This window comes from Danio aesculapii, chromosome 18, assembly GCF_903798145.1.
Source record: "Danio aesculapii chromosome 18, fDanAes4.1, whole genome shotgun sequence".
Classification (NCBI taxonomy): Eukaryota; Metazoa; Chordata; class Actinopteri; order Cypriniformes; family Danionidae; genus Danio; species Danio aesculapii.
Window position 1 is genome coordinate 54,250,590 of NC_079452.1, and position 15,000 is coordinate 54,265,589.

Here is a 15,000-nt window from a genome sequence, read left to right on the forward strand (position 1 = left end):
CTTTATTTTTGAGAATTAAACTGTTTTAAGCTGGCTTTCATATTTAAAAAATTAAGTTGAAATATGTTACTTGTAATAACTAAGAATTTTTGGTACATTTTTGTGTATCAACATTTTTTACTATGATTTATAGAAGACACAAACTAATTTGTAAATCAGTGCAAAGATATTATATGCTATACCAAATAGTATGTAACTCTATTTAAGGATATTTTGAATTAGAATTAGATTGAAAAAAAATACTTTAATCATTCAAATTTGATAGAATATAGCAGAATTGCTAAATTATTAAATCATAGTTCTTTTTCAAATAATTAAAAGTGCTGTTTAAGGAAGAGAATATATTTTAAACATGTTTAAAAACGTTAATAATAGGTTTTATAAATAATTCATGTTGTCTTTGACATGATGACAATATATATTTTACTAGCTATTTTCCAAGTTTTTAGTATTCAGATTAATGTGTAATTTAAAGGCTTAACTAGGTTAATTAGGTTAACTAGGCAAAGGTAGGTTAATTCTGTCTACAACAGAAAAAAGCTTAATGGCTCTAATAAGATGGCTCTAATAATCCTTATCTAATAATCTAATAATGGCTCTAATAATGGCTCTAATAATCCTTAGCAATTTTATATTTATTTACTTAGTTTGTATTTTTATAATTTTCATATATTTACATATTTTTAAATACTTTTTTTTCTAGCCAAATTAAAAGAAATAAGACTTTCTTCAGTAGAAAAATATAATAGAAAATTCTGTGAAAATGTTCTTTGCTTTGTTGAACAAAACTTTGTCTTTAACCTTAATATACCCTAACACAATACTGTGTTTTATCTAGACTGGCCACTCGGAAAAAAGCTCTATAAGCAACACTCAAAGAAATGGCATAAGAAAAGGAAGTTCTTCTCAGCTTTTCCAGGTGATGGATTCAGACTAGGAGTCAGCACAGGATCGTTCAACTTCAATGATGTAATCAACATTGCTGACTCTGATGAAGACACATCGGCGATACCAAAGAAAAGAAGAGCCACAGCGGACGAACGCTCATCTGAAAGCCAGTCTCCATCAGTGCTCAGAAGATCCACCTCTACCAGTGACACATCCACACAATGCACACCACCCGAAATAAATGAGACCACCTCTCCTCAAGCAGAATCATCTCAAGACAGGACGAGTTCCTCTCAGCATGTTCCTCTGGCATCCCACAATGACCTGGACTCACCCAGGGCAAGCAATACACCACCAACTACCTCTTCTCAAGCCAATGAGACGCCAGCAGTCAATGCAAACTCCCATTCGCCTGGAAGACAAGAAAACCACAGCACGTTAAATCTCGAAGATGGCCTCGGTGTCTCTGGAGCGTCGCCAGAGAGACTCTCCAGAAGCAGCTCTGTTCCCTGCCATTACTGTCCCAGTTCAGAACAGAAGGTGGCGGTAAAGACTTGCCTGGTTTGTGGGGCATCCATGTGCTCAGAGCATCTGCGGGATCACCTGGAGAAGCCGGTATTCAAGAGCCACCCGCTGGTGAACGCTGTGGAGGATGTGTCTCTCTGGAGGTGCCAGGAGCACCAGGAGATGAACCGGATCTACTGTCGGTCATGTGCAGTGTGTGTTTGCACTGTGTGTTCGCTGGTTGGGCTGCACAAGGGCCACGAGTGTATCAGCATCCGCGAAGCAGAGCAGCAGCTCAGGGTGAGGGACCGTTTCTTGTTGTTAATGGAACCTTTTCACAAAACGCGTTTAACAGTCATCAGCATCTTAAATCTTTTAAAGATTTTAATATTGGATTTAAAGAGATCAGATGGAAAAACTTCAAAAATTTGCATTTTTCTCAGCCTCCAATGGTTTATGTTCGGATATTTCACTTTAACGGAAATGAAAGAACCTTTTTTTAGCATAAAAATGAAATTACTGAATCTAATTGCAGTTAAAGGCTTTTGCATCTGAATTTTTCATTTAAAACAGGGGTGCTCAACCCTGTTCCTGGAGATCTAAGCTGCATCCGAAATCGCATACTTCCATATAATATAGTATGCTAAAAACAGTATACGAACCGAGTAGTATGTCCGAATTCATAGAATTTCTTCTGGCAAGATTCTGAAGTGTGCATCGGATGGACACTACGCTATTCCATGATGCACTGTGAAAGAATTTATGAATGGGAGTGAAGCGACGCAACTGGCGCAGGTAGGTCACGCGATGATGACAAAATGGTGGCTGTAGTAAGTCCAAGTTCAATTCATACTACTGACATTCATTCTGTTCATTCATTTATTCATTTTCTTTTCGGCTTAGTCCCTTTATTAATCTGGGGTCGCGACAGCGGAATGAACCGTCAACTTATACAGCATATGTTTTATGCAGCGGATGCCCTTCCAGCTGCAACCCATCACTGGGAATCATCCATACACTCTCATTCACACACATACACCACAAACAATTTAACTTACCCAATTCATCTATAGCGCATGTCTTTGGACTTGTGGGGGAAACCGGAGCACCCGGAGGAAACCCATGCAATCATGGGGAGAACGTGCAAACTCCACACAGAAACGCCAACTGACCCAGCCAGGGCTCGAACCAGCAAACCTTCTTGCTGTGAGGCGATTGTGCTACCCACTGCGCCACCATGCTGCCCACATTCATACTGTATAGAACGTAATTTTCTAACAGCCGAGTTGTATATTTAAATTCAAATACCTACTGAGTAGTAGGTGATTTCGGATGCAGCCCTACCTTCCTGAAGAGTTCAGCTCCAACCCTGATCAAACACACCTGAACCAATTAATTAGGAACAGCACTTGATAATTACAGGCAGGTGTGTTTGAGTTGCAGATGGGTTGGAGCTGAACGCTGCAGGAAGGTTGATCTCCAGGATCTTCCACTTACCCCTGATTAAAAACAAATCAAAACATAGGTATATTTAAAAGCTATACTTTGTATTATAACATCTTTGCATCAAATTACAGATGCAGAAAAATGAATTACTGCTAATACGAGGTGTTTTTAATGCAGTGTCTAGGGGAGGGGCAGTAAATTTGACATTGACTGTTTCTCAATATGCATTTTTCAGCGTTTTTGTGTTCTCGTGTAAAGTCATTATAAATCGTCAAAGTTCAGTTCCAAAACTCAAAACTGCAAAAACGTGTGAAAGTTCTCAGATGTGTTGATATCGAGGACGCATCGATGCAGACTTGATCACAAAACTTGCTTGAGAAATCCCGGAAGTCATTGCGGATGTATAAAGGAGGTGGGAAGCGCAGCATTTTATCTAGATTTATTATTAAAGTTAAGAGATATAACTTATTTGTCTCAGGAGTTTTCCTAAATGAGACGGTGAAAGTAAACATTAACATAAAAATCTTTATAAAGGTAAAAACACATTAAGAGTGTTTATTTGCTGAAATTCCTATTAAAATTAGTTTTATTTGTATTGTGCAACGTATATTTATAAGGTCTTTATACATAGTATATATTGTTCAAAGGGGAAAAACAATAAATATTTGTATGAATGTTGTAATGTTTAAATAATTTTCCGTTAAAAACGCATGAAGGTCATGTGACCAGCAGGAAGAACGCAGCATCTCATTTCTCATAGGACGTGTTCTCTGTTCTCGCAGTCTCCTGAGTTCGTTCTTTTGCCTCCACAAGAAAACGAGTCCGTTCTCAGCGTTCTTGGAATTGACTGCCATTGCTGAGAAAGCCAGAAATGTGAAAAGGGTCCATACGTTTTTTTGACACTGCTATACATCTTTCTTAACCCTTGTGTCGTGTTCACATCCCATCCCTTACTTTAGTGTTCACGGTCAAAATTTACCGGTCTGTTTTTACTGCTCTTATATTAGCACAAAAATATTTTTCACCACCAAATTTATTCACCATTCTTTAGCTGTGAACAATATCTCAAAGTAGTGTTTAACGTGAATTTATAGAATTACACCTAAAATAACTGCAGTGCAAACACAAATAGGCACTGAAAATGTATTAAAAAATGAACAATAGATGACAGAAATCAAAATACTTAGTTTCGTTACTAATAGACAGCTCGCTAAAATAACTATCACTGGGTCTGACCAAAGAAATAGACATTTTGAGTCATCTGACTGATTTATCAACCAGCAAAGCAAACAAAACGGTATCCTTTCCTGTGTACTGAGTGCTCAAATTTTCATTCAGTCCTTCAATTGGACTATATAAGTGTACTAATGTAGGCAATAGTGACTGAGGGTATAGACGGAGAGCATGGACACAGTACTAGCACTAGTTATACTATTGTCATTTTTGAGCGAGATGCTAATGGTCTAAACCAATAAAATAATTGATGCTAAGCTTAGCTAAAAGTGCTCATGCTACATGCAGAGATAGAAAGAATGAAAGAAACAAACAGATGGGTTCACATAACAGACACCTGTCTAGTCTGTGTGAAGATATGATGCCTTGTTTTATCAGAAAGTTGACTCACGTTGGAGGATCCACTTTTATCTCACGGCAATTCATAACTTATTTATTTAGTGGCTAATCTGTATGAATTCGTACAATCTCATTCATGCAATTTAGTACAATTTGCTTATCCCTAATGACAGTTGGGTTTAGTGGTGGGGTTGGGAGCCACACCTCCTTTTAAAATTGTACATTTTCGTACAATTGAACTTATACGAATTATACGAAAACTGACAAAACGTAAAATAGTTACGTTTCTTTGTGAAATCAGGCTGGAGGATCACCACATAAGCGCGGAAAAGAGATGTGTACCTACTAAAGACATTGCTCAGTCTGAAATGTGTGAGTTGGGGTGGTGTGTATGGGGATGTTTTCTGTTTGATGGATGAACATGGATACCAATTCATTTCCTATGGCGGTCACTTTTGACCGGGAACACCACAGGTGTAACAAGGTTGATTAAAACACTCAAAATTCAATGAAAGAGGTCATCATCACTTTTATATGTTCAAGTGCACAGTGTGGAGGATATCATAAGAGGTTGAGGCAATCAGATGTAAAATCCAATATTTATGAGTGTTTTAAGTTGGAAATCGGTCAGATTTGACCCGATCACAACAGGAAGGTTAAAGGGATAGTTTCCCTCACCATTTACTCACTTGTCAAGTGATTCTAAACTTTTATGAACTTTTATGAGTTTGTGAATGTGAAGAAAGAAAATTCAAGGCCCTGCAAATGTTTGTAAAATAAACCTACATAGTTGCAGGTCTTTGAAAGTGCTTGAATTTATGTTAAGTAAGGCGTTTTATGGAAAAAATGTCCATATTATTCCCTCTAGTTTGTTAATGTGTTATGGCGCTAACACTTTGTGACCTCTGCATACTTGCTTGTGTTATGTTTAATGTTTAGTGTTTTCTGAATGAGGTACTTTGTTTTTCACATACCCTTGAATTTTTTAATAAAATGTTGCTTAAATATTTTATTTAATGCAATGTCGAAATGCTTTGCTTGTTAAGATCATTTAAACCAGTAAAACATAAAAATCTTAAAACTTCTGGTTATATAAGGCCTATAAGTTCTTTTCATTCATTATCATTTCAAAACTCAGTATTGATAGGACCTACTCAATATTTCTCAGTTTTCTCAGCAAATCGTCAAAATTCAGTTCCAAAACTGCAAAAACGTGTGAACTTTATGCACATCATTATGTGAATATATTATTATTATTTCTATTATTATTATTATTATTATTATTGTTATTATTATTATTATTATTATTATTATTATTATTATTATTATTATTATCTGTGGCATGGCAAAAATTTAGGAGTCATAATTGTATATTCTTTCCTTGTGACTATCATAATAGACAAAATGTTGTATAGTTTGTACTCTTTTTCTTTTTTTTAGCATTTATACAATTAAAAATAGAGTAAAATCAGTAATATTGTGAAATATGTGTAACATTTAAAATGGCTGATATCTAATTTAATAGTTTATAAATTTTTTTATTTTTATTCCTGTAACGGCGAAGCAGTCTTCAGTGTCTTCATGATCTTTATTAAAACAATATTCTGATTTAGTGCTAAAGAAATATCTCTCATTATTATCAATACTGAAAACTGTTGAAAACTGTTTTACGCTCTTTGATGAATAATATATTTAGTTCAAAAGAACAGATTATATATGAATCTTTAATGGTATTATAAATGTGTTTAATATCACACTTGATCATCGTAATACATCCCTCCTGAATAAAATATAAATTTCATAAAAATAAAATCTTCCTGACCCCAAACTTTTGAACTAATGAGACAGTTTTTAAAAAAAGTTACTCATTGGTTTGTCTGTACTCATTTCTCAGGGCTCACTGAAGGATGAGATGCAAAAACTCCAAACAACAGAAAAGTCCATTCAGGAAAAAGTCTCTGAGCTCAGTGAGAAAAAACATTGTGTTCAGGTAAGTGTAAGAACATTTTGTTGATTTACCTCTGGAACTTTATTTACTTATTTGTTTGATCTTAAATGTTTTGTTGTCTCATTGATGTTTTCAGCACACTTGGATCCAGTGTTGAATGTCCAATCCATTTATTAAAGATAAATGTTGTTAACTTGAATAAAATAGTATATCAATAATAGAAGAAAAACTTAAAACACACTATAGACATTTTTTTTAATTCTTCATTAGTAACTAAAAAAAGTAAAAAAAAAAATAAATAAATAAATAAAAAGTTGGAATGATACATTTATAAAATAATATGGAAATATTCACCAATTAGTATAGTTCACCAAAAAACATTGATATAAAACATAGATATTTTTTATTTTAAACTGTGGTTTTTGATGATTCATAAAATGGAAATCAACAAACAAAGAATCAAAAATATATGTTAAAAAAATGATACCGTTGGCACCAGATGATACATTGATTGATGTCTTTTAAAGCAATGTGATTGGTCTGTGCAAGAAACTATTGTTAGATAATAAAAAGACTGTTGTTCATTGTTTGTTCATGTTAGCTCTAGACTTGTCAGTTCAATAAATGTAATAGATTTACTTAAATTCTGACATAACCTGACATTAATAAATGCTTTAGAAATATTTTATTTTCTTATTGTTAACTACATGTTTCTAAAACTAGACCAACCTAAACATGAAATGAATATTTAATATGGAAGTCAACTTTACCAAATTTAAATAACAGAAAATAAGGAACAGAACTGTGAGAAGAAATAGACAAAAATAAAATATTATAAAAGTGAATCATTTGTTTGTTCACGCTGACATGATGTGTCACAGATTGTAGGTTTTGATATCATAGATCAGAAATGAAAAACAATTAGTACTAGGGTTGTGCGAGTTGGGGAAAATATTTAATTGCAATTTTTTTGAAAGATATTGAGATTTCAATTTGATTTGCGATTTAATTTTGTAGTCAAGCTTCAACTCAATCTGTATCATAGCTTCTTACTGCTAAAATGCAGCGAGTGTTGGTTTAAAAAAAAAAGGAACTGAAAAGAAATTAACTTAAACATTTATTCAAATTTAGCTTTAAATATTCAGAAATGAAGCACAAATCTTTCTCTAGAGCCAACAGGAAACAAATAAAATGATCTTACCTTTCTGTAAAGTATAACTCAAATTAGGGAGATAGTGTAGCTTATAAAAACAAAAGAAATAATCATTTTAAAAATACAGAACACTCAGCACACTAACACGGCTGAAACAACTCTGAAATTGTACTTTGCTGTTGCTTGCTTCTAGATTGAGTGTTACTTTCAGTTGACTTTTTAGCAGGACACTCATCACTCAGTTGTGCCCACTCAGTTGGGTAGTAAGACTATCACACACAGACGACAGTCACGCACTGGGCAGGGGAATTTAAATAATACGAATATTTCATATCGCAGCCTCTTGCGATTAGCTAAATGCAACCTTTCAAATCGCGATTCGATTTCGATTAATCGCACCGCCCTAATTAGTACTAAAATATGCTCAGTGTAGTAAAAATCATGATTATATTCATATACTGTCTAATCTCAGATGTTCAGACAGCAATTCTTTTTAAAATCTTTTTGATATGACTAAACAGTGGTCATAAACATATTTACAGTTATTATTATTATTATTATTATTATTATTATTATTATTATTATTTTGAATTCAAATGAGGAGAGGCTTGGATCTAGAAACAGTATATCATACTTAACAGCAGATTGCATGAACCAAGAAGGTAAAGGTTTGCACAGTAACTCTTATGTTTTCTGTAGTCGGGGCTGGAAGATGTGCGGGCGGCTATTTTGCAGCAGTATCATGCCATGCAGGAGGCTCTGGAGCAAGAGCAGGAACAGGCGTTACTCTGTGTGTCCCAGGAGGAGAACAGAGTGCTGGGAAGCATTGAAAAGCAGCTGCAGACTTTACAGGGTTCCTTGATGTCAAGCCAGAGCATATTAAACACCCTGCAGGGAATGACCAATAATGAAGGGGCATCACAATACCAGGACCAGGCCTTCATCATGGTATGACAAGCCACAGTTGTCAGTTTGCAGATTCATATTAACGTTTTAGAACTGGGCGATATGACAAACATCTCGTATCACAACACAAGTCGTCTTATATTCTGATAATGATATAAATCATCCTGTAGTACCTTTTCTAGATGTTCAGTTCAATAATAGTTTCTAATAAACAATAATAAATTCATATTGTAGTCAACATTTGAAGTGTGTCAAACAACGCTGACACAAAATTGTCCAATTATGGTTAATTAAGTTGTTCAATTATAGCTTTAAAACAGCTTTGATGAAAGTTGATGATCCAATTCAAGAACCTATTCAGAACTTAAGAGCAAATGTTTTTTTGACAATGTAGAAATATAAATGAAATATTAATGAAGCTTTCACACCCAGATGTTTGTTTCAGAACCTGTCTCTTTTGCCCAGTTAGCATGGTTCGTTTGGCATATGTGAAACTTGCAATCGGCTCAATGAAATCAATCGGTCCGCGATCGGCTGAATGAGGTGGTCTCCTGAGAAAGCAATACTATCTAATGTACAAACCAGGCTATATCACAGTGTATCATGGTTATGTAATAGCCTTACAAACAGCTATATGAAGAGAATGGTGAGTAGGGCGGGAAATCATTCCTACTTGTAAATGTGCGTTTCATGTTGAATACAAAAGTGAAAGCATGCTGCAATATTACAGAGTGCTGTTTATCCATTAGGAAAATTGACTGATATTACAATCTGATAATTTTTCCATATTTTAATCTTATTATAGGCTATTTTGTATTAGGCCCATTGTTTTGTTCATTTCTGTACTGACACCTCAAAAGAACGATTAACATTGATCTGCTCCATAATCTGACTGAAGTCTTAGTTCATCTGTTACCTCTGTCTATAATTGAAGCATATAATGCATAATTCTAGCCAACGGTTTAACCCGACAACTGAAATGAGGCTATGTACAGTATGAGAAAGCCCTACCTTTATATTTGGTGATGATGCCTGTGGGTGTCAAAATTAAAGTACACATTTTTGCTTATAATGTCTTATTAATGTCTTAAATTTAAATAACGACGTGACAGCTGAGCGGAATCCATGGGACTCTGAAAAATAAACTGTGAAACTCTGACCAATGTGAGAGTTTACATGCACGTGACGTTATTTTGGTCCATTTAGAAACTTTGAAAACCTTTGATACTGAACCGCACCAAGAACAAAAATAAACATTGTAACAATTTTAATTTCTGTTTCGGAACATATCAATCGATTTACAGGTGTGAAAGCACACAACTTTTTTTCAAATACTAATGATTACAGCCCCCAACATAAGTGTAAACATAAATTCAAAATGTAAACATTGTACATTTAAGCTTTTTTTCTTTTTACAAATGGGGAAAAAAGACTTTTAAATATGCAGCACCGTTGGTGCCAATAGCCTAGTGGTTAAGTGCGCCAACATATAGCACCATGGTGCTCACGGCGACCCGAGTTCGATTCCAGGCTCGAGGTCCTTTGCCAACCCTTCACCTCTCTCTGCTCCCAACTATTTCCTGTCAATTCTCTGCACTATTCTATCCATTAAAGGTTAAAAACCCCTAAAAAATATGCAGCACCTCTTGCATGGAGTAATCTGCAAACAAAATTGCAGTTTTTCACTAAACTCTTTTAAAAAGATTTTAAATGATTTGGACTTTGAAATGTTGGCCTGTAGATTAGTTCTGACAAGTTTTACTTGTCTGTGTGTTTTGATGGCTGAATTATGTCATCTGTTAGTTTTGTGAAACCCATGTGACATGTATACTGCTTAATTTTGGCCAGGATGCTTTTATAAAAGAGTCAGTGTTTTTAATTCCTTGTAAAGTGAATGCTATAATCATTACAATACACACAGTGTAAGATTGCGGTCGTCCAAATGATGAAAAAGTATTATCATCAACAATGTATGTTGCAACACTATAAAATAACGATAGGGCATAATATGAAGCGATAGACTTTTTATTTACATCTATACAATATGTTGTCGTAATTATTTGATTTATTTTAGTAAAGTTGTATATGTAATGTGACTGTTCCTGTTTATTTCAGGAATACAGCAAGATAGCAGGACAGTAAGTATAAAATGGCTTCATTATTTGTTGATTTGGATATTTATTCTCATTTAATTGTTTTTGCTAACCATCATGTGCTCATTCAGACTGACTGGACTTTCTGATCCAGTGCAAAACCTCAGAGCTCCTCAGGAGATAAATCAAGAGCGACTGGAGTGTCTTCATGAGTGGACCGAGAGCAGACTGGAGAATGTGCTCATTTCACTGCCTCACAGAGACCCTTTCAGACTGCTGTGTGAGTCTTTTACCTGCTTCATTCTATAAATCATTTAAAACAATTACTAGAATCGTCGTCAAATCCTGCTCTTGGACAAAGCATTTTCTTCAAAATGATTGTGATGTGATCAGAGGTGCACATAACTTTTTTTGTTCCGCTTCTCTAAACGACTGTTCATGGCACATATGTGATAACCTTGTCTTTTTGTTTGTGCCCATTTCCTGTAAATAAAAGTTCAGCTGCTTGAGCACTATCTAAAGTAATTTGGGGACAAACACCATCGTAAACACCAAGGTTGGCTGCAACTCTGTACACAGAGACCAACTTTATTATTCTTCCAAGCCACAAGTGTGAAAAAGCTGCATGAGCCCATGTTCTATGTCCAGCACCATTCGATTGACGCCCGTATGAAATCTTGCTTAGTAGCACCGCTACTTGCTAAACAAATAACATTATATATCAAACGTGCAATGTTTACACAGTTAGCAACTCCTTTTCTAGCATTACTAGCAACAAACGTTTCTTATGTTACAATAACTTGGATAAAAAAGTCCCATAATGGCAACAACATTAGCAATGATCTCATTCAAATATGCTAATTAAACTTATGTGCAAAACCAGAATATCACATAAAACATTTATGAAAAAAAAAACACTGTTTCCATTCAATGAGCCAAAGAGAGCAAAATCACCACTTACTGATAAACTGGTGCCAAATATCAAAAAGAAAAATGGAATTGTTTGCCCTGTCACTGGCCTTTTTTAATATAATAAATTCTTATATAATTAAATTATAAGTCAAAATGCAGTTAAACTATGGTGGCTTTTGGATGCACTAGACTGCTCCTTTGGAGAGCAGCCTCAATAACACTGAACCACTTTGATGACAGACTTTGGGTAAGGGATTTTAGAATGGCCAAAACAACATTTTAGATGTTTAACAATGTGGTTTGTTGATTGGTTTGTCTATTAATGTCGTCCAATCACACCAAATTTTGTCATTACATGATCTGTTACAACAAAATCAACAGTTTTTTGGATGGAATTTATTCAGTAAATTTGTTTCCGTCATATTTTATGCACATATTTTCTCATCAGATTAAAAGTTTATTCTACCCAATTGTGTGTAGCAAACTTTTTAATTATATTTTCAAAATGTATGCACATCTTGGCATTTCCTTTAAGCATTGTGTTTTATTCAAGAGTTCAAAATGAGCGTTAAAAATAGGTGGATAGAAACATAGCTAGTGGTACGGGAAAGTGCTTTTTAGCAGAATATTTGATAAAGAATTTTATTTTAATCATGCATGTGCACCCCTGGATACATTTTTTTTTTTCATTTTAACCATTGAGAATTGAACCTCTAACTTCAAAAAGGACAATCCATAGTTTCAGTTATGTCATTTTCCCTCTCTTCCCTACCTGCAACATTTTTTGCCACTTAAGCATAGCTGTCTTTAAATATACAGCTACAAGTTCAAAATCAGATCCCTTATTGAGCTAAAACCACAGCACTCATGTGATGAATCATCATGTCTGCTTGTCCCTATCTATCACTCTTGACAGGCAGAAAGTGCTGATTTGTTGTGTTCAGCACCAGTTGGCTGTGTGCGTGTGCGTGTTTAGTACCAACGTGACTGAATATCTAAAGTACATAGATAAAAAAAAACAAAAAACTCCTAACTGGGCAGAAATCCATCCCGTCTTGTAACATAGGTCATAACACTAGTCCTAAAATTAAAACTGAACTTCTGAAGGAACATTTTAAACTGAAGACTGGAATATATATAAATATATATTCTAGTGGCACTTATCTTCGAAATGATAAATATTTAAAATAGGCACTATCCTTATAAATTAACTGCATAGTTGCAATTTAAACAACTACATTCTCGCCTAAAAATGCCTCAAAAGTACATTATGTACATATACATCATGTATATAGAAAACTACAACCTCAGAAACTACAAACTCAGAAAAATCATCAAAGCAGCGAAACGACAATACAAAGACAAGGGAGAAGGTGAATTTAACACCAACAACGCAAGGAGCATGTGGCAGAGACTTAATTACATTACAGACTTTAAAAGTAACAAACCCGCCATTGAACATTGCTACGTCTCTCCCGGACAAGCTCAACTTGTTCTACACCTGCTTGGAATCGCAGAATAGCGCACACACAATTAACTCCCGCGGCCGATACAGAAACCATCAACACACTCTCTGTCTCTGTAGCGGATGTAACGAGATCTTTCCATCGCGTCCGAAAAAGTACTTACCCAGATGGCATCCCTGGACGTGTATTTAGAGCATGCACACAGCTGCTAGCTGGTGTTTTTCATGAACATCTTTAACCTCTCGCTCTCTCGGTCTGTGGTTCCGTGTGGTTCTGTGTGTGCCTGTACCAAAATCAGCTGAAACCACATGCTTGAATGACTGGCGTCCGGTTGCACTGACACCCATCTTCAGCAAGTGAGAACATTTTTCAGTTCAGAAGAGATTTCAAGCTTTAAGTGAAAATATTTCTCATGTCTGTGAAGCCAGTATTCACTATGATCCCAGTGCGTTCGCTGATCCCAGAGGGTTCATAACAATTGTAGAATTTGTTGTAAAAACACACGTCTGGCCTGAGCCATATCATTATAATGTGTATTCTTTGAGGGTTTCATGAGCTTTAATGACTTTAAATTGCAGTTCATTTACACTATTTTTATGTTTAAAAAAAATAGGTTTGTAATTATACCATTAAAAACATTACAATTACCCTCAGCCACCATATCTTCAGTACATTAATCTTCATTACGACATTATGACAGCTTTTTGTCATTTGCCATGTGCGTTTTTTCACTTTGCCTCGTGAAACAAATCCAATAAGTGAGCCTACAGCAAAGTCTTTGACTGACAGCCACAAACATTACATCTGACAGCTGATTATTATTCTTTTTTTCATCCACAGATGGGATAAGCCCAACTCTAGATCCTGATACGGTCCATCCAAAGCTGCTGCTGTCCAACGAGAACAGGACGGTCCAGTACAGCGAGACCCAGCAGGACTACAGCGAACAGGAGGCACGATTCAACATCTTCCCTCAGGTTCTGGGCTCTGATGCCATAGAAAAGGGCTGCTGTTATTGGGAAGTGGAGGTTTCTCTTGATGAGGGTCGCTGGAAGGTGGGCGTCTGCGATGGGCGAATTGGCAGAAAGGGGCAAAAAGACGTCTGCCGTATTGGCTTCTACCCTAATTCTTGGTGTTTGATTTATGAGAAGGGGAAGGTGGAAGCTCTACATGATAAAGTGGCTTCACCTGTTTGTGCGACTGATCTCCAGAAAGTCGGGGTGTTGCTGAATTTGAATGAAGGCAGATTGTCGTTTTATAGTGTGGCCAGAGATGGCGCTCTTTCTTTGCTCTATAGCTTTGAGCACACGTTTAGTGAGCCGCTGTATCCTGCGCTGGCCGTTTCTAAAACGCAAGTTAGTATCTGTGATGTGTTTAGCAAGAACACAACAGAATAGTAAATTTTTTTTGGTAACATTTTATGAAGAGGTTTCAGTTTTTATTGTTAGTGTACTATAATGGCTTAAAAATGTTAGTTTATATCATGATGAAAGTTTAGCAACGTGTTATTCAAAACAAAAAGACTTCATTTTGATAACACAAATGAGATTGTCAACTATGTAGACTGCACCACGCTTTTTCGTAACTACATTTTTTTAATTAGTGCATTGATCTGTTAAATAATTGCTTATACAGGAATTAATGATCCGCAGTCATACTGGATCAATATTCATGTTTTTGCGTTCATCAGGAAACAGACACAATTGTGTCCTTTTTTACTTTGCACACTGAGGAAGGCATTGAGTCAAATTGAATATTTTCAAGAATATTTGCATCATTACTTTCGGTGTTATGAGACTTTTTTTTTTATTAAATCTACTATTTTTGTATGAGGATTGTTTTAATTTAAGGCTTTTTTCCACCACACATATAAACATTGATCAAAGTGTACAATGAACAAAGTGGTCATGGAAGGTAAAGTTTAGTAAAAATAAATAAATAACATGTCTCTTCGGAAGAAAAAAAAAACAGCATAAAACAGCTTTATTCATAGATGTATTTTGAATGTATTGAAGCAGTTTGTAAGTATTGGATGGATCAACCTTCAGAGATGTTTGAAAAATATCTTCATCTTTGTTTTGAAGATGAATACATTTTTAATAAAATGGACGA

At 35.2% G+C, this 15,000-nt stretch overlaps 1 protein-coding gene across 1 annotated transcript in view; it reads left to right on the plus strand.

Annotated features, from left to right (window-relative positions):
- Positions 1-15,000, plus strand: part of si:dkey-29p10.4 (E3 ubiquitin/ISG15 ligase TRIM25) — a 16,560-nt gene that overhangs the window by 1,546 nt on the left and 14 nt on the right. Inside the window, exons 2-7 of the mRNA XM_056478758.1 lie at positions 839-1,692; positions 6,305-6,400; positions 8,211-8,459; positions 10,533-10,555; positions 10,642-10,790; positions 13,729-15,000. The exon at positions 13,729-15,000 is cut by the window's right edge and continues 14 nt beyond it. Of these exons, the coding sequence (XP_056334733.1) occupies positions 839-1,692; positions 6,305-6,400; positions 8,211-8,459; positions 10,533-10,555; positions 10,642-10,790; positions 13,729-14,285 (1,928 nt within the window). The 3' untranslated portion in view covers positions 14,286-15,000. The remainder of the gene's footprint in view (positions 1-838; positions 1,693-6,304; positions 6,401-8,210; positions 8,460-10,532; positions 10,556-10,641; positions 10,791-13,728) is intronic.